We start from the raw sequence: 19502 nt of genomic DNA, 5'->3' as shown, positions 1-19502 counted from the left end.
TGGCTGGTCAACAGTCCCACATCCTAGGACAGTGACCTCCGTGGACTCCACAGGAATACTGTCCAGGAATTCCTCATGGCTTCGAATGCTCCTCAGCCTGGCCACCTCCTCCTGTAGCTCTCCCACCTGCTGCCTGAGAGATTCCACCAGCAGGCACCTTTCACAACGGTTGTCTCCCTCAGCCTGGAGATCACTCAGTGGGAATTGCAAGCCACAAATACAGCAAGACCACACCAGGACCTGGGTAGAGGCATCCATGCTCAGGTTCTCCGTCTGGATACAGGCACAGGTGGAGGAGACAGGAGAAGTACTGGCACACGCGCTTCGGGTCTTCATCACCATCAGTCACTCCCTCTGCTCAACTCCCTCTTCAACTCTCCTGTCTGCAGTCCCCTGTCCGCTTCGTGTCATCGGGGTGGGTGTGGGGCGGGGAGGGTGCTCGTTACCGAAGTGCCCTGTGCTGTGGGGGTGGGTCTGGGGTGGGGGAGGGTGCTCGTTACCGAGGTGCCCTGTACCGTGGGGGTGTGTGTGGGGCGGGGAGGGTGCGCGTTACCGAAGTGTGCTGTGCTGTGGGGGTGGGGGTGGGGCGGGTGGGTGCTCGTTACCGAGATGCCCTGTGCCATGGCGGTGGGTGTGGGGCAGGGCGGGGCGGGGCGGGTGCTCGTTACCGACATGCCCTGTGCGGTGGGGGTGTGTGGGGGCGGGGCGGGGGCGCGTTACCGAGGGTCCCTGTGCCGTGGGGGTGTGTGGGGGTGGGGCGGGGCGGGTGCGTGTTACCGAGGTGCCCTGTGCCGTGGGGGTGTGTGTGGGGCGGGGCGGCTGCGCATTACCGAGGTGCCCTGTACCATGGGGGTGTGTGTGGGGCAGGGCGGGTGCGCGTTACCGAGGTGCTCTGTGCCGTGGGGGTGTGCGTGGGGCGGGGCGGGTGCGAGTTACCGAGGTGCCCTGTGCCATGGGGGTGTGTGTGGGGCGGGGCGGGGCAGGTGCGTGTTACCGAGGTGCTCTGTGCCATGGGGGTGTGCGTGGGGCGGGGCGGGGCGGGTGCGAGTTACCGAGGTGCCCTGTGCCGTGGGGGTGTGTTTGGGGCGGGGCGGGGCGGGGCGGGTGCGAGTTACCGAGGTGCCCTGTGCCGTGGGGGTGTGAGTGGGGCGGGGCGGGTGCGAGTTACCGAGGTGCCCTGTGCCGTGGGGGTGTGTGTGGGGCGGGGCGGGTGCGAGTTACCGAGGTGCCCTGTGCCGTGGGGGTGTGTGTGGGGTGGGGCGGGTGCGCGTTACCGAGGTGCCCTGTGCCGTGGGGGTGTGTGTGGGGCGGGGCGGGGCGGGTGCGAGTTACCGAGGTGCCCTGTGCCGTGGGGGTGTGTGTGGGGCGGGGCGGGGCGGGTGCGAGTTACCGAGGTGCCCTGTGCCGTGGGGGTGTGTGTGGGGCGGGGCGGGTGCGCGTTACCGAGGTGCCCTGTGCCGTGGGGGTGTGTATGGGACGGGGCGGGTGCGCGTTACCGAGGTGCCCTGTGCCGTGGGAGTGTGCGTGGGGCGGGGCGGGTGCGCGTTACCGAGGTGCCCTGTACCGTGGGGGGGGGTGTGGGGCGGGGCGGGTGCGCGTTACCGAGGTGCCCTGTGCCGTGGGGGTGTGTATGGGACGGGGCGGGTGCGCGTTACCGAGGTGCCCTGTGCCGTGGGAGTGTGCGTGGGGCGGGGCGGGTGCGCGTTACCGAGGTGCCCTGTACCGTGGGGGGGGGTGTGGGGCGGGGCGGGTGCGCGTTACCGAGGTCCCCTGTGCCGTGCAGGTGTGCCCGGTTGCTGCTGGAGCATGGCGCCAGCGTGAACAGCCGGACGGAGGAGGAGCAGGACACGGCGCTGCACGTGGCGGCCCGGAACGGCCTGGAAGAGCATGTCCAGCTGTTCCTGCTCCGTGGCGCGGCGCTGGAGGCCGAGAACGAGGAGGGGCAGACCCCGCTGGTCAGCGCCTGCGCCCAGGCGCACCCCGCCCAGGACATGGAGCGCTACTACCGCGTCTGCCAGCAGCTGGTGCAGGGCGGTGCCAGCGTCGACGCTGCCGACCGAGACCAGCAGCGCCCGCTGCACCACGCCTGCAGGAACGCCAACGCCCACGTGGTGGAGCTGCTGCTGGCCCATGGCGCCAACGTCAACGTCATGAGCTACAGCGGCAACACGGCCATGCACAACATCCTGCAGGTGGCGGCCTACAAGCTGGGGCACCGGCCGGAGCGTGTGGTGCAGGCGCTGCTCAACCACGGCTCCATACGCGTCTGGCCTGGGGCCCTCGTCAAGGTGTGGCTATGTGGAAGCTGCGTGGCTGGGTTGAGCGCCTCCCCCAAGAGTTAACTCCTCGCCGGCAGACAGGGACCCCCAGACAAGCACCGAGAATCCTAGAAGCCCAGGGCGGGCAGAGAGCGCAGGAGACACCGAGTCCTGCCCCCTGCCCAAGCAGGACCAGCCCTGACTCCACCAGCCCAGCGAGGGCTTGGCCAGGCCTAGACTTTACCACCTTGATGGATGGCGATTCCGCCTACTCCCCAGGGAACCCAGCCCAGCACGTCCCACCCCCTAGGGAAAGAGTTTCCCTAATCTCCAGCCTAGACACCCCCCTGCAACGGGAGCCCCTTGCTCCTCGTTCTGCCACCCGCCCCCACGAGACCAGCCTCTCCGTCCTCTCTGGAACCCTGCAGGGAGGTGCAGGCTGCTCTCAAATCCCCCCCCCCTCACTCTGCTCTTCCGCAGACTGAACCGACCCAGCTCCCTCAGCCTCTCCGTCCTCTCTGGAACCCCTGCAGGGAGGTGCAGGCTGCTCTCAAATCCCCCCCCCCCTCGCTCTGCTCTTCCGCAGACTGAACCGACCCAGCTCCCTCAGCCTCTCCGTCCTCTCTGGAACCCCTGCAGGGAGGTGCAGGCTGCTCTCAAATCCCCCCCCCCCTCGCTCTGCTCTTCCGCAGACTGAACCGACCCAGCTCCCTCAGCCTCTCCGTCCTCTCTGGAACCCTGCAGGGAGGTGCAGGCTGCTCTCAAATCCCCCCTCGCTCTGCTCTTCCGCAGACTGAACCGACCCAGCTCCCTCAGCCTCTCCGTCCTCTCTGGAACCCCTGCAGGGAGGTGCAGGCTGCTCTCAAATCCCCCTCGCTCTGCTCTTCCGCAGACTGAACCGACCCAGCTCCCTCAGCCTCTCCGTCCTCTCTGGAACCCCTGCAGGGAGGTGCAGGCTGCTCTCAAACCCCCCCCCCTCGCTCTGCTCTTCCATAGACTGAACCGACCCAGCTCCCTCAGCCTCTCCGTCCTCTCTGGAACCCCTGCAGGGAGGTGCAGGCTGCTCTCAAACCCCCCCCCCCCCTCGCTCTGCTCTTCCATAGACTGAACCGACCCAGCTCCCTCAGCCTCTCCGTCCTCTCTGGAACCCCTGCAGGGAGGTGCAGGCTGCTCTCAAATCCCCCCCCCCTCGCTCTGCTCTTCCGCAGACTGAACCGACCCAGCTCCCTCAGCCTCTCCGTCCTCTCTGGAACCCCTGCAGGGAGGTGCAGGCTGCTCTCAAATCCCCCCCCCCCCCTCGCTCTGCTCTTCCGCAGACTGAACCGACCCAGCTCCCTCAGACTCTCCGTCCTCTCTGGGACCCCTGCAGGGAGGTGCAGGCTGCTCTCAAATCCCCCCCCCCGCCGCTCTGCTCTTCCACAGACTGAACCGACCCAGCTCCCTCAGCCTCTCCGTCCTCTCTGGAACCCTGCAGGGAGGTGCAGGCTGCTCTCAAATCCCCCCCCCTCGCTCTGCTCTTTCGCAGACTGAACCGACCCAGCTCCCTCAGCCTCTCCGTCCTCTCTGGAACCCCTGCAGGGAGGTGCAGGCTGCTCTCAAATCCCCCCTCGCTCTGCTCTTTCGCAGACTGAACCGACCCAGCTCCCTCAGCCTCTCCGTCCTCTCTGGAACCCCCTGCAGGGAGGTGCAGGCTGCTCTCAAATCCCCCCCGCCCCCCGCTCTGCTCTTCCATAGACTGAACCGACCCAGCTCCCTCAGCCTCTCCGTCCTCTCTGGAACCCCCTGCAGGGAGGTGCAGGCTGCTCTCAAATCCCCCCTCGCTCTCCTCTTCCGCAGACTGAACCAACCCAGCTCCCTCACCCTCTCCGTCCTCTCTGGAACCCCCTGCAGGGAGGTGCAGGCTGCTCTCAAATCCCCCCCCCCCTCGCTCTCCTCTTCCGCAGACTGAACCGACCCAGCTCCCTCACCCTCTCCGTCCTCTCTGGAACCCCCTGCAGGGAGGTGCAGGCTGCTCTCAAATCCCCCCCCCCCTCGCTCTGCTCTTCCGCAGACTGAACCGACCCAGCTCCCTCAGCCTCTCCGTCCTCTCTGGAACCCCTGCAGGGAGGTGCAGGCTGCTCTCAAATCCCCCTCGCTCTGCTCTTCCACAGACTGAACCGACCCAGCTCCCTCAGCCTCTCCGTCCTCTCTGGAACCCCTGCAGGGAGGTGCAGGCTGCTCTCAAATCCCCCCCCTCGCTCTGCTCTTCCACAGACTGAACCGACCCAGCTCCCTCAGCCTCTCCGTCCTCTCTGGAACCCCTGCAGGGAGGTGCAGGCTGCTCTCAAATCCCCCCCCCCCTCGCTCTGCTCTTCCGCAGACTGAACCGACCCAGCTCCCTCAGCCTCTCCGTCCTCTCTGGAACCCTGCAGGGAGGTGCAGGCTGCTCTCAAATCCCCCCCCCCTCGCTCTGCTCTTCCGCAGACTGAACCGACCCAGCTCCCTCAGCCTCTCCGTCCTCTCTGGAACCCCTGCAGGGAGGTGCAGGCTGCTCTCAAATCCCCCCCCGCTCTGCTCTTCCGCAGACTGAACCGACCCAGCTCCCTCAGCCTCTCCGTCCTCTCTGGAACCCCTGCAGGGAGGTGCAGGCTGCTCTCAAATCCCCCCCTCGCTCTGCTCTTCCACAGACTGAACCGACCCAGCTCCCTCAGCCTCTCCATCCTCTCTGGAACCCCTGCAGGGAGGTGCAGGCTGCTCTCAAATCCCCCCTCGCTCTGCTCTTCCACAGACTGAACCGACCCAGCTCCCTCAGCCTCTCCGTCCTCTCTGGAACCCCTGCAGGGAGGTGCAGGCTGCTCTCAAATCCCCCTCGCTCTGCTCTTCCACAGACTGAACCGACCCAGCTCCCTCAGCCTCTCCGTCCTCTCTGGAACCCCTGCAGGGAGGTGCAGGCTGCTCTCAAATCCCCCCCCTCGCTCTGCTCTTCCACAGACTGAACCAACCCAGCTCCCTCAGCCTCTCCGTCCTCTCTGGAACCCCTGCAGGGAGGTGCAGGCTGCTCTCAAATCCCCCCCCCCCCCGCTCTGCTCTTCCGCAGACTGAACCGACCCAGCTCCCTCAGCCTCTCCGTCCTCTCTGGGACCCCTGCAGGGAGGTGCAGGCTGCTCTCAACCCCCCCCCCCCCGCTCTGCTCTTCCGCAGACTGAACCGACCCAGCTCCCTCAGCCTCTCCGTCCTCTCTGGAACCCCCTTCAGGGAGGTGCAGGCTGCTCTCAAATCCCCCCCGCCCCCCGCTCTGCTCTTCCATAGACTGAACCGACCCAGCTCCCTCAGCCTCTCCGTCCTCTCTGGAACCCCCTGCAGGGAGGTGCAGGCTGCTCTCAAATCTCCCCCCCCCCCTCCCGCTCTGCTCTTCCATAGACTGAACCAACCCAGCTCCCTCAGCCTCCGTCCTCTCTGGAACCCCCTGCAGGGAGGTGCAGGCTGCTCTCAAATCTCCCCCCCCCACTCGCTCTGCTCTTCCACAGACTGAACCGACCCAGCTCCCTCAGCCTCTCCGTCCTCTCTGGGACCCCTGCAGGGAGGTGCAGGCTGCTCTCAAATCCCCCCCCCCCTCGCTCTCCTCTTCCGCAGACTGAACCAACCCAGCTCCCTCAGCCTCTCCGTCCTCTCTGGAACCCCCTGCAGGGAGGTGCAGGCTGCTCTCAAATCTCCCCCCCCCCTCCCGCTCTGCTCTTCCATAGACTGAACCAACCCAGCTCCCTCAGCCTCTCCGTCCTCTCTGGAACCCCCTGCAGGGAGGTGCAGGCTGCTCTCAAATCTCCCCCCCCCCACTCGCTCTGCTCTTCCACAGACTGAACCGACCCAGCTCCCTCAGCCTCTCCGTCCTCTCTGGGACCCCTGCAGGGAGGTGCAGGCTGCTCTCAAATCCCCCCTCGCTCTCCTCTTCCGCAGACTGAACCAACCCAGCTCCCTCAGCCTCTCCGTCCTCTCTGGAACCCCCTGCAGGGAGGTGCAGGCTGCTCTCAAATCTCCCCCCCCCTCGCTCTGCTCTTCCACAGACTGAACCGACCCAGCTCCCTCAGCCTCTCCGTCCTCTCTGGAACCCCTGCAGGGAGGTGCAGGCTGCTCTCAAACCCCCCCCCCCCTCGCTCTGCTCTTCCGCAGACTGAACCGACCCAGCTCCCTCAGGCTCTCCGTCCTCTCTGGAACCCCTGCAGGGAGGTGCAGGCTGCTCTCAAATCTCCCCCCCCCCCTCGCTCTGCTCTTCCGCAGACTGAACCGACCCAGCTCCCTCAGCCTCTCCGTCCTCTCTGGAACCCCTGCAGGGAGGTGCAGGCTGCTCTCAAATCCCCCCCCCCCCCCTCGCTCTGCTCTTCCGCAGACTGAACCGACCCAGCTCCCTCAGCCTCTCCGTCCTCTCTGGAACCCCCTGCAGGGAGGTGCAGGCTGCTCTCAAATCCCCCCCCCCCCCGCTCTGCTCCTCCATAGACTGAACCGACCCAGCTCCCTCAGCCTCTCCGTCCTCTCTGGAACCCCCTGCAGGGAGGTGCAGGCTGCTCTCAAATCTCCCCCCCCCCCGCTCTGCTCTTCCGCAGACTGAACCGACCCAGCTCCCTCAGCCTCTCCGTCCTCTCTGGAACCCCTGCAGGGAGGTGCAGGCTGCTCTCAAATCCCCCCCCCCCCCCCCGCTCTGCTCTTCCACAGACTGAACCGACCCAGCTCCCTCAGCCTCTCCGTCCTCTCTGGAACCCTGCAGGGAGGTGCAGGCTGCTCTCAAATCCCCCCCCCCCCCGCTCTGCTCTTCCATAGACTGAACCGACCCAGCTCCCTCAGCCTCTCCGTCCTCTCTGGAACCCCTGCAGGGAGGTGCAGGCTGCTCTCAAATCCCCCCCCCCCCCCCCGCTCTGCTCTTCCGCAGACTGAACCGACCCAGCTCCCTCAGCCTCTCCTCAGCATTTCGGTCGCCCCCCGCTAGTCCCTCCCCACTGCGCCCACATCCGTCCTGTGGGGCGGGGCCCAGAACTCCAGACAGGGCCTCCCCAGTGCGGAATAAAGGGGATTAATCACTGTCCTAGAGCTGCCGGCAATGCTCCGCCTAATGCCTCCTAATGCGCCGTTAGCCTGCTTGGCTACAAGGGCGTCCTGCTGGCTCAGGGCTTGTGTTCCCTCTTGCTGCCCAGCTCTTGGCGCCCTGCTGGCCCCAGATGCCTTCCCCTGGGCTGGGCTGCTGGCTGAGGGGCCCAGGCTGTGCCTTTCGTGCCACAGGGAGGTTGCTGAGGGGCTGTGAAGGTGGGAGCTCCGAGCCCTGCCACCGTCAGCACTGGGGAGGGACAGTGCCCATGACTCTCAGGCACCTGTGTGACAGCGCGTTGGGGTTCCCCCGACTCCTGCACCCCCGCAGTGGCACGAACGGACTCCCCCAGCCAGTAGAACAGAGGGAGTTTATTGCTTCTCCAGGACACAGCCCAGCACAGAGGGAATTTGGTTCCAGGGCCTAGGATGCCTCAGCCCCCCTTGATATCTGGGAGACTGGGTCCCTAAATTCCAGCCCCCTCCCTAGGCTGTCTCCTTCATGCTCCCAGACAGAAACTAACTCACTCTCCTCCAGCCCTGCTCCCCCCCCCCCGCCCCGCCCCGGCCAGGGCAGCATCCACCTTCCTTTGTTTCTCTCCTTGGGGGGTAGCTGGTCAGACAGGTTTGGAGCCCCCTTTGCATAATGACTCACCCCTGCCCTGCTGGGCCGTGGTACCGACAGCAGCCAGTGGGGTTACCAGAGAGCCCGCATAGAAACCAGCCAGGTACCCCCACTACGGCACACCCTGCCGTGCAGATGCTCTCCGTCTCCGAGGGGGCTGCAGCAGGCTAGACATACAGAGATTGCCGGGGGGGCGCTGAGGGCGGGGGGGGGCCTGCAGCAAGCCAGATGCACAGAGATTGCCGGGGGGGGCGCTGAGGGCGGGGGGGCATGCAGCAAGCCAGATGCACAGAGATTGCCGGGGGGGGGGGGGGGCGGGGGGGGCTGGGGGGGGGGGCCTGCAGCAAGCCAGATGCACAGAGATTGCCGGGGGGGGGGCGCTGAGGGCGGGGGGGCCTGCAGCAAGCCAGATGCACAGAGATTGCCGGGGGGGGCACTGAGGGGGGGGGGGGGCATGCAGCAAGCCAGATGCACAGAGATTGCCGGGGGGGGGGGGCGCTGAGGGCGGGGGGGGGGGCCTGCAGCAAGCCAGATGCACAGAGATTGCCGGGGGGGGGGGCGCTGAGGGCAGGGGGCCTGCAGCAAGCCAGATGCACAGAGATTGCCGGGGGGGCGCTGAGGGCGGGGGGGCCTGCAGCAAGCCAGATGCACAGAGATTGCCGGGGGGGGGCGCTGAGGGCGGGGGGGCCTGCAGCAAGCCAGATGCACAGAGATTGCCGGGGGGGGCGCTGAGGGCGGGGGGGGGGCCTGCAGCAAGCCAGATGCACAGAGATTGCCGGGGGGGGCGCTGAGGGCGGGGGGGCCTGCAGCAAGCCAGATGCACAGAGATTGCCGGGGGGGGGGCGCTGAGGGCGGGGGGGCATGCAGCAAGCCAGATGCACAGAGATTGCCGGGGGGGGGGGGCGCTGAGGGCGGGGGGGGGGGCCTGCAGCAAGCCAGATGCACAGAGATTGCCGGGGGGGTGCTGAGGGCGGGGGGGGGCCTGCAGCAAGCCAGATGCACAGAGATTGCCGGGGGGGGGGGCGCTGAGGGCGGGGGGGGGCATGCAGCAAGCCAGATGCACAGAGATTGCCGGGGGGGCGCTGAGGGCGGGGGGGCCTGCAGCAAGCCAGATGCACAGAGATTGCCGGGGGGGGGGGGGCGCTGAGGGCGGGGGGGCCTGCAGCAAGCCAGATGCACAGAGATTGCCGGGGGGGCGCTGAGGGCGGGGGGGGGCCTGCAGCAAGCCAGATGCACAGAGATTGCCGGGGGGGGGGCGCTGAGGGCGGGGGGGGGCCTGCAGCAAGCCAGATGCACAGAGATTGCCGGGGGGGGGGGGCGCTGAGGGCGGGGGGGGGGCCTGCAGCAAGCCAGATGCACAGAGATTGCCGGGGGGGGCGCTGAGGGCGGGGGGGCCTGCAGCAAGCCAGATGCACAGAGATTGCCGGGGGGGGGGCGCTGAGGGCGGGGGGGCCTGCAGCAAGCCAGATGCACAGAGATTGCCGGGGGGGGGGCGCTGAGGGCGGGGGGGGGGCCTGCAGCAAGCCAGATGCACAGAGATTGCCGGGGGGGGGGCGCTGAGGGCGGGGGGGGGCCTGCAGCAAGCCAGATGCACAGAGATTGCCGGGGGGGGCGCTGAGGGCGGGGGGGCCTGCAGCAAGCCAGATGCACAGAGATTGCCGGGGGGGGCGCTGAGGGCGGGGGGGGGGGGCCTGCAGCAAGCCAGATGCACAGAGATTGCCGGGGGGGGCGCTGAGGGCGGGGGGGCCTGCAGCAAGCCAGATGCACAGAGATTGCCGGGGGGGGGCGCTGAGGGCGGGGGGGGGCCTGCAGCAAGCCAGATGCACAGAGATTGCCGGGGGGGGGGCGCTGAGGGCGGGGGGGGGCCTGCAGCAAGCCAGATGCACAGAGATTGCCGGGGGGGGGGCGCTGAGGGCGGGGGGGGGCCTGCAGCAAGCCAGATGCACAGAGATTGCCGGGGGGGCGCTGAGGGCGGGGGGGCCTGCAGCAAGCCAGATGCACAGAGATTGCCGGGGGGGGGGCGCTGAGGGCGGGGGGGGGCCTGCAGCAAGCCAGATGCACAGAGATTGCCGGGGGGGGCGCTGAGGGCGGGGGGGGGCCTGCAGCAAGCCAGATGCACAGAGATTGCCGGGGGGGCGCTGAGGGCTGGGGGGGGGGGGGCCTGCAGCAAGCCAGATGCACAGAGATTGCCGGGGGGGGCGCTGAGGGCGGGGGGGGGCCTGCAGCAAGCCAGATGCACAGAGATTGCCGGGGGGGGGGCGCTGAGGGCGGGGGGGGGGCCTGCAGCAAGCCAGATGCACAGAGATTGCCGGGGGGGGCGCTGAGGGCGGGGGGGCCTGCAGCAAGCCAGATGCACAGAGATTGCCGGGGGGGGGGGCGCTGAGGGCGGGGGGGGGCCTGCAGCAAGCCAGATGCACAGAGATTGCCGGGGGGGGCGCTGAGGGCGGGGGGGCCTGCAGCAAGCCAGATGCACAGAGATTGCCGGGGGGGGGGCGCTGAGGGCGGGGGGGGGCCTGCAGCAAGCCAGATGCACAGAGATTGCCGGGGGGGGGGCGCTGAGGGCGGGGGGGGGGCCTGCAGCAAGCCAGATGCACAGAGATTGCCGGGGGGGGCGCTGAGGGCGGGGGGGGGGCCTGCAGCAAGCCAGATGCACAGAGATTGCCGGGGGGGCGCTGAGGGCGGGGGGGGGGCCTGCAGCAAGCCAGATGCACAGAGATTGCCGGGGGGGCGCTGAGGGCGGGGGGGGGCCTGCAGCAAGCCAGATGCACAGAGATTGCCGGGGGGGGCGCTGAGGGCGGGGGGGCCTGCAGCAAGCCAGATGCACAGAGATTGCCGGGGGGGGGCGCTGAGGGCGGGGGGGCCTGCAGCAAGCCAGATGCACAGAGATTGCCGGGGGGGGGGCGCTGAGGGCGGGGGGGGGCCTGCAGCAAGCCAGATGCACAGAGATTGCCGGGGGGGGCGCTGAGGGCGGGGGGGGGCCTGCAGCAAGCCAGATGCACAGAGATTGCCGGGGGGGGCGCTGAGGGCGGGGGGGGGCCTGCAGCAAGCCAGATGCACAGAGATTGCCGGGGGGGGCGCTGAGGGCGGGGGGGGGCCTGCAGCAAGCCAGATGCACAGAGATTGCCGGGGGAGGGCGCTGAGGGCGGGGGGGGGGGGCCTGCAGCAAGCCAGATGCACAGAGATTGCCGGGGGGGGGGGGGCGCTGAGGGCGGGGGGGGGCCTGCAGCAAGCCAGATGCACAGAGATTGCCGGGGGAGGGCGCTGAGGGCGGGGGGGGGGGGCCTGCAGCAAGCCAGATGCACAGAGATTGCCGGGGGGGGGGGCGCTGAGGGTGGGGGGGGGCCTGCAGCAAGCCAGATGCACAGAGATTGCCGGGGGGGGGGCGCTGAGGGTGGGGGGGGGCCTGCAGCAAGCCAGATGCACAGAGATTGCCGGGGGGGGGGGCGCTGAGGGTAGGCATGGCCGGGCGGCCGGGCGAGCTGTAGAGGGGAGTGTATAGAGGGGGTTGACGTGATATTTCTCCTTAGGGGTCTCTTGCCCTCCCAGGGGCTGAGCACTCAGCCCCTCCCACCAGGCTCTGCACCTCTTCGGGGTCAGCGCCTCTGTCGCTGGCCATAGGAGGCACCGGTCACAGGCCTTGGGCCGTAACGCCTGCCACATCCCTGCGCGAGTCCCAGCAAGCGCAGGGTTAACGATCTGCCTCAATTCCCGAGCAGTGCAATAATTACCCAGCCTGGAGATCGGCAGATTGCTCTCCCCTTTGGGAAAATACAGGAAAATCAACAATTAACACTAATTAATCTCCTATTAACACCAGATAATGAGGCTCAGTGCAGCTGGAATAGGCTCTGACAGCTACTGATGGCCTGGGCCCTGGGGAGTGGGAGTCAAGGGATGGGAAGGAAATCCACCCCCATGCAACCCTCCCGCAGCTCTACGCAGCACAGCTCCTCTGTCCCGCCCCCTGGGGTACCCAGACTGGGCAAGACACAAGTTACAGGACTTGGCCAGGGCCACTGGGAGGCAGTAGCAGAGCAGAGAATCCAGAGGCAGTGTGCGGTGTCTGGTGCATGCAACCGTTCTCCCGTCCCCTCGGCTGCAGGTGCTGCGCTACTGCTGCTCCTCGCCTCGCACCATCGAGGTGCTGCTCAACAGCTACGACCGCGTGCGCGTCACTGAGGAGTGGGCAGAGGCCGTGCCGGCGGAGATCGTGCAGGTGAGAGAACCCAGAGCCTTCAGGGCCTGGCGGGCTGGGCAGGTCCCGGAAGGACCCTCTGAAGAGCCAAGGGGGCCGGGAAGGGGCTGGGGAGAAGCTCCAAGCAGCTGCCTGAGACGCCCGTGATCTTTGTGCTAACAGGGGCCCGGTTCTCTGCCCGTGACTTGCTATTGCCACATGCCACGGGGTCAGGGCGCCGGCCCAGGCTGACCTCTCGCCTCTCTCCCAACAGAAGCACCCAGATTTCTATAAGTCGCTCTTCTCCCTGGGGCAGGGGCCCCGCAGCCTGCAGCACCTGGCCCGCTGTGTGCTCCGAAACTGCCTGGAGGGCCGCCTGCTGCAGGCCTTACCTGCCCTGCCCCTGCCGTCCTCCCTGCGCCAGTTCCTGCTGCTCAGCTTCCAGGACGCTGTGTACTAGAGCCCGGAGCCCGGATTGGCAAACCTCTGCAGCCTCTTCTTTATTTCTTTGACTTCTTATGCTCTGCCTGTGACAGCCCGGCTCTGCCTGTGACAGGCGCTCCTGTGACAGCCCGGCTCTGCCTGTGACAGGCACTCCTGTGACAGCCCTGCCCTGCCTGTGACAGTCGCTCCTGTGACAGCCCGGCTCTGCCTGTGACAGGCGCTCCTGTGACAGCCCTGCCCTGCCTGTGACAGTCGCTCCTGTGACAGCCCTGCCCTGCCTGTGACAGTCGCTCCTGTGACAGCTCTGCCCTGCCTGTGACAAACGCACCTGTGACAGCTCTGCCCTGCCAGTGACAGTCGCACCTGTGACAGCCCGGCTCTGCCTGTGACAGTCGCTCCTGTGACAGCCCGGCTCTGCCTGTGACAGTCGCTCCTGTGACAGCCCTGCCCTGCCTGTGACAGTCGCTCCTGTGACAGCCCGGCTCTGCCTGTGACAGTCGCTCCTGTGACAGCCCTGCCCTGCCTGCGACAGCCCTGCCCTTCCTGTGACAACCGCACCTGTGACAGCTCTGCCCTGCCAGTGACAGCTCTGCCCTGTCTGACAGTCGCTCCTGTGACAGCCCTGCCCTGCCTGCGACAGCTGCTCCTCTGACATCGCTGCTCTGCCTGTGACGGTTGCTCCTGTGACAGCTCTGCCCTGCCTGTGACAGTCGCTCCTGTGACAGCCCTGCTCTGCCTGTGACAGCCCTGCCCTCCTGTGACAGTCGCTCCTGTGACAGCCCTGCTCTGCCTGTGACAGCCCTGCCCTTCCTGTGACAGCCGCACCTGTGACAGCTCTGCCCTGTCTGTGACAGTCGCACCTGTGACAGCCCTGCCCTGCCTGTGACAGCCACACCTGTGACAGCCCTGCTCTGCCTGTGACAGCCCTGCCCTAGCTGTGACAGCCGCACCTGTGACAGCTCTGCCCTGTCTGTGACAGTCGCACCTGTGGCAGCCCTGCCCTGCCTGTGACAGCCGCACCTGTGACAGCCCTGCTCTGCCTGTGACAGCCCTACCCTGCCTGCGACAGCTGCTCCTATGACAGCTCTGCCCTGCCTGTGACAACCGCACCTGTGACAGCCCTGCTCTGCCTGTGACAGCCGCACCTGTGACAGCCCTGCTCTGCCTGTGACAGCCGCACCTGTGACAGCCCTGCCCTAGCTGTGACAGCAACACCTGTGACAGCCCTGCTCTGCCTGTGACAGCCCTGCCCTTCCTGTGACAGTCGCACCTGTGACAGCCCTGCCCTGCCTGTGACAGCCTCTCCTGTGACAGCCTCTCCTGTGACAGCCCTGCCCTGCCTGCGACAGCTGCTCCTATGACAGCTCTGCCCTGCCTGTGACAACCGCACCTGTGACAGCCCTGCCCTGCCCTGCCTGCGACAGCTCTGCCCTGCCTGCAACAGCCGCTCCTGTGACAGCCCTGCCCTGCCTGTGACAACCGCACCTGTGACAGCTCTGCCCTGCCTGTGACAGCCGCACCTGTGACAGCTCTGCCCTGCCTGTGACAGTCGCTCCTGTGACATCCCTGCTCTGCCTGTGACAGCTGCTCCTCTGACATCCCTGCTCTGCCTGTGACAGTCGCTCCTGTGACAGCCCTGCCCTGCCTGCGACAGTCGCTCCTCTGACATCCCTGCTCTGCCTGTGACAGTCGCTCCTGTGACAGCTCTGCCCTGCCTGTGACAGTCGCTCCTGTGACAGCCCTGCTCTGCCTGCGACTGCCTCTTCTGTGACAGCCCTGCCCTGCCTGTGACAGTCGCTCCTGTGACAGCTCTGCCCTGCCTGTGACAGCCCTGCCCTTCCTGTGACAGTCGCTCCTGTGACAGCCCTGCTCTGCCTATGACAGCCCTGCCCTTCCTGTGACAGTCGCTCCTGTGACAGCTCTGCCCTGTCTGTGACAGTCGCTCCTGTGACAGCTCTGCCCTGCCTGCGACAGCTGCTCCTATGACAGCCCTGCTCTGCCTGTGACAGCCGCACCTGTGACAGCCTCTCCTGTGACTGCCCTGCCTGTGACAGCTGCACCTGTAACAGCCCTGCTTTCCTGTGACTGGCCTCTCCTGTGACAGCCCTGCTCTGCCTGTGACAGTCGCTCCTGTGACAGCCCTGCTCTGCCTGTGACTGCCTCTCCTGTGACAGCCCTGCCCTGCCTGTGACAGCTCTGCCCTGCCTGCAACAGCCGCTCCTGTGACAGCTCTGCCCTGCCTGTGACAGCCCTGCCCTGCCTGTGACAGTCGCTCCTGTGACATCCCTGCTCTGCCTGTGACAGCTGCTCCTCTGACATCCCTGCTCTGCCTGTGACAGTCGCTCCTGTGACAGCCCTGCCCTGCCTGCGACAGTCGCTCCTCTGACATCCCTGCTCTGCCTGTGACAGTCGCTCCTGTGACAGCTCTGCCCTGCCTGTGACAGTCACTCCTGTGACAGCCCTGCTCTGCCTGCGACTGCCTCTTCTGTGACAGCCCTGCCCTGCCTGTGACAGTCGCTCCTGTGACAGCTCTGCCCTGCCTGTGACAGCCCTGCCCTTCCTGTGACAGTTGCTCCTGTGACAGCCCTGCTCTGCCTGTGACAGTCGCTCCTGTGACAGCCCTGCCCTGCCTGCAACAGCCGCTCATGTGACAGCTCTGCCCTGCCTGCAACAGCCGCTCCTGTGACAGCCCTGCCCTGCCTGTGACAGCTCTGCCCTGCCTGTAACAGCCCCTCCTGTGACAGCCCTGCCCTGCCCGTGACAGCCGCACCTGTGACAGCTCTGCTCTGCCTGTGACAGCCTCTCCTGTGACAGCCCTGCCCTGTGCGTGATGGGCCTGCCCATCACATCCATGCTGGTGCCATCCCTTCCTGCCCCAGCCCATGACAGCTTTGCCTTTCACACTCACCTGAGCCAAAGCCAGCCCTTCTGCGCCCTGCCACCCCACGCCCGCCATCCCACCCTTGCCAGCCTGGCCGGCCTGCTCCACAGGCTGTATAGTGGTACCCTGTGGTGGCACCGTGTCACTGGCCCTGCATTGTAACATGGAGGTGATTTTGCAATAAATGCTGGACTTTGTCACGTGTCCTTTCGCACTGGGGGCTGCTGCCTGTCCTCCCTTGGCAGAGGCCTCCTGCCATTCAGCCCGACTGATTCAAAAATGCCTGACCGTCCCTCTTTGTGACGAAGCATGTTCGCTGCCCAGCTGCTGCCTGGCATGAAGCAGCCACGGGCCACTGGCTCCTCCCGGTACAGGTCAGATGGGCCATGGCCTCTGTGCGCCGAGGACTGGGAAGGCCCCATGTGACACAGTGGCTGATGGAGCCTACTTCTCTGGGCATTTGGGGCCTTCGTGGCCGAGCCAGCCACACGCCATGGCCCTTGGCGAAGGCCGTCTGGCGCTGCTGGCAGTTTAGCCAGGGTGTTTTGTGGGGGAGGGGTTTTATGCTGGGCCTGGGGTAGTTTGTGGGGTGCAGCAGGAGCCCAGCTAGTCATGCCTCTGTCTGTTCCAGGAGAGTGCTCGGCTTCACTGGGGCTTGTGCAGCTCCGAGAGCGTGCCTGGGGTCACATGTCCGTGCTCCTGAGCCAGGTTTAATTATAGCACCGCAGCAGCTCCGCTGGAGGGAAGTCTGGGACTTGTGTGCGGGTTAAAAGTTGAGTATTCCAAGTGCTCAGAAATCCATACGCTAATTTGGGCTCAACTGGACACTCGGCCCCTCCCTTCGCTCCGGATTTGCCTCCTGCTGCCCGCCGGGGGGGCACTGTTGGAAAAGCTCCTTGGAGGGAAACTTCGTTGCTTCTTGTCCGCTGGAGCGAGTGACACACCAGAGAGTGACACGCACGCGGGCAGTGAGCCTGGGTCTCTCTCAGCAGCCACTGGCTGGCAGAGCAGCTGCCCGGTGGCTTGCTGGGCTGCCCAGGGAGACTCCCTTGGTACTTTAGCATTCGAGGCAGGAAAATTGGCATGGCCCTGTCACAGGGAAGACGAAAGATGCTACTGGGTAGTTAGAACAACGGGATCATGGCTCATGCTCTTTGGACGTTCCTTCAACTGCTGGGCCATTTGGCCCAGGGACTGCCGGGGTTTTGCAGATTCCTAGGCCAGACGGTCCCATCTGACCATCCTGCACCGCACAGTGGTGGAGCAGCCACTGGGACCAATGGGGGGGTCCCTGGAATAATGGGCATCCCCGTGCCCCGCCCCACTCTGCCCGCCCAGTGCTCCTTCTGGGGGATGGTCCCACCCTCTGGCCCTGGATGGGCAGGGAAAGCCCTTGCACCCCAACCCCCTTCACTGCAGCAGCTCCTGTCGGGCGGGCCAGCCCTCCTTCCCCACCCCGTTTCCCCAGTGGCCCAGCGGCCCAGCCAGCAGAAGGGGTTCTCCACTCAGTGTGGATAACCCAGCGCACTGAGTTAGGTGGTGTGACAGACCGGGTGTGAGGGACCGGGCCGTGTCTGGGCACAGCTGAGGGCGTCCGCTCAGGGTGAATTGCTCAAATCCGGGGCTCCTTACAGCCCCCAGACTGGTGACCTCTCCGAACAGGCCACTAACCAGTCTCACAGAGTGCTTCAGCTGCCTGCCTGAAGCCTCCCGAGCAAAACCCCTCCGACACCCCACCAATATCCGTGCCCCAGATGGCCCCGGGCCCATACACGGGTGGGGGGGGGGTCCTAGCACCCAATCCCACCTACCCCGAACAAGTCCTGTCCGGTTCCAAGAAACCAGCCACAGATCCCTGGTCAATTTACCCTCTGGACCTTACCCACAAATCACGCTGGGCCAATCCTTTAGAATCTATATCTAAAGGTTTATTATCACAAGAAAGAAAAGCCTGACAGTGAGGTTATTATAGTACAATACATGCACCGAATCTCCCAGTCCTCGATGCAGGCTCTAGCAGAGGTGTTGCAGCTGCTGGTTTAAAAGTTCTTATTGCACATCCTACGACCAGGATGGGTTCACAGGTCTTCCGGGCTCTTCAATCCCTGCAGTGCTGCCTCTGGGATGAAGTGCTGAGCTGAGAACCAAAATGGCATCGACCACATGGCCTCTTTATACCCCTTCCTGGCCTCTTCTTGTATGCAGCAAGTCACCTAGACAGAGGCCAATCTCTATGTTTCCTGCTGGCTACTCTCAGGTGACAGCCCCCATTCTTTAGGTGTGTCTTTGGCCCATCAAGGGCCATTGTCCCACAGGGCCTGGCTAATCAGCCTGTCCATAGCAATGCTTAACCACATTCAGAGAAATATTCAGCTTCCACACAGATTACAGATTCCTACCTACACACACAGACATTATACACTCACATAAATAGCGTACATAAGATTAACAAACAATAAGCTCCCATTCAATACCCCACATGGCTCCCTTTTATACCAATTTCTGGGGCCAACACCCCCACCTAGGGGTGCAGCAGCGATCTGGCTGCTTCCCTCCAATTCGGTAATGTGACAGGTGGATGGAAGAATTCTTCCGCCAACCCAGTGCTGTCTGTACTGGGCTCAGGCGCTTCACTTACTGCTCAGGGGTGTGGACTTGCCACTCCCTGGACAAGGCAGTTAAGTTTTTAGTGTAGACCAAGCCTCATGGACAGGAATCATCACTGCTTCACAGCTTCTTTGGTGAGTTAAATCCCTTGAGTGCTTGGGGCTAGCACTATAGGCAGGTTCCTCATTTAGTCATTTTCTTGGCTCTTCTCTGAGCTATCTTCAATTTATCATCAACATCCTTCTTCAGCTGTGGGCACCAGAACGGGACACAGGATTCCTGTGCCAAATATATGGGTAACATAACTTCTCTTCTTCAACACGAGATCCCCCCATGTTCTACACCCTTTTGGCCACTGCATTACACTGCAAACTCACCTTCAGCTAACTCCCATATCTGTTTCAGAGTCGTTGATTCTCAGGATAGAGCGCCCCTCTCCTGTAAGTGTGCCCTCCGGTCTTCGTTCCTACATGTGTGCTTTTGTGTATAGCCACATTCAAACATTTATTGCTTGCCTACACCCAGTTTACTAAGTGGTCCAAATCACCCTGTCCTTTTAATTAATTACCACTCCCCCAAATGTTGTGTCACCTGCAAACTTTCAGTGTTACTTTAGAAAAGTTTTCTTCCAGCTCATTGATGAATAGCCATCCTTCTTGGATGGTCTAGACACAACAAATTCTGCATCTTATTTGAGGGTTAGACTATATGACCCTTGTGGTCCCTGTGGTTCTATGATTCAATATCACTGTCAGGGTTCTTTTTCTTTCTAATATATTTTAAAAACTCTTTCATATGGTCGTCCTAACTCTGCTGACTATAGACGTTGTCTTGTGTTCTTTGGCTTCCCTTATCAATTTTCTATAATTCCTAACTTCTTATTGATATTAATTACTAGCAAACTCTCCTCTTTCATTTGTCATATATATATATATATATATTTACAGCTACCTTCAATTCCTCTCTAAGAGTATGTCTACACTAGCTCGTTAATTCAAGATAGGTAGGCAAATCAGGGAACCGGGGTTGCAAATGAAGCCCGGGATTTAAATATCCTGGGCTTTATTTGCATGGTCCCATCCGGCCGCCATTTTTAAATCCCTCTTAGAATATTAGAATCATAGAATCATAGAATAATAGGACTGGAAGGGACCTCGAGAGGTCATCGAGTCCTGCCCCCCGCCCTCAAGGCAGGACCAAGCTCCGTCTACACCATCCCTGACAGATGTCTATCTAACCTGTTCTTAAATATCTCCAGAGAGGGAGATTCCACCACCTCCCTTGGCAATTTATTCCAATATTTGACCACCCTGACAGTTAGGAATTTTTTCCTAATGTCCAATCTAAACCTCCCCTGCTGCACTTTAAGCCCATTACTCCTTGTCCTGTCCTTAGAAACCAAGAGGAACAAATTTTCTCCTTCCTCCTTGTGACACCCTTTTAGATATTTGAAAACCGCTA

The 19502-nt window shown here is 64.1% G+C and overlaps 1 protein-coding gene across 1 annotated transcript in view; it reads left to right on the top strand.

Moving 5' to 3' along the window:
* Positions 1-15632, top strand: part of ASB10 (ankyrin repeat and SOCS box containing 10) — a 37724-nt gene extending 22092 nt beyond the window's left edge. Inside the window, exons 3-5 of the mRNA XM_089776875.1 lie at positions 1784-2288; positions 12038-12151; positions 12384-15632. Coding sequence (XP_089633001.1) covers positions 1784-2288; positions 12038-12151; positions 12384-12569 — 805 coding nt within the window. The 3' untranslated portion in view covers positions 12570-15632. The remainder of the gene's footprint in view (positions 1-1783; positions 2289-12037; positions 12152-12383) is intronic.
* The last annotated feature ends 3870 nt before the right edge of the window (positions 15633-19502 follow it).

This window comes from Pelodiscus sinensis, chromosome 2 (genome assembly GCF_052426305.1).
Source record: "Pelodiscus sinensis isolate ZL-2025 chromosome 2, ASM5242630v1, whole genome shotgun sequence".
NCBI classification, from domain to species: Eukaryota; Metazoa; Chordata; order Testudines; family Trionychidae; genus Pelodiscus; species Pelodiscus sinensis.
Note: the sequence above shows the minus strand (reverse complement) of the source record. Positions and strands in the feature narration are given on the sequence as shown.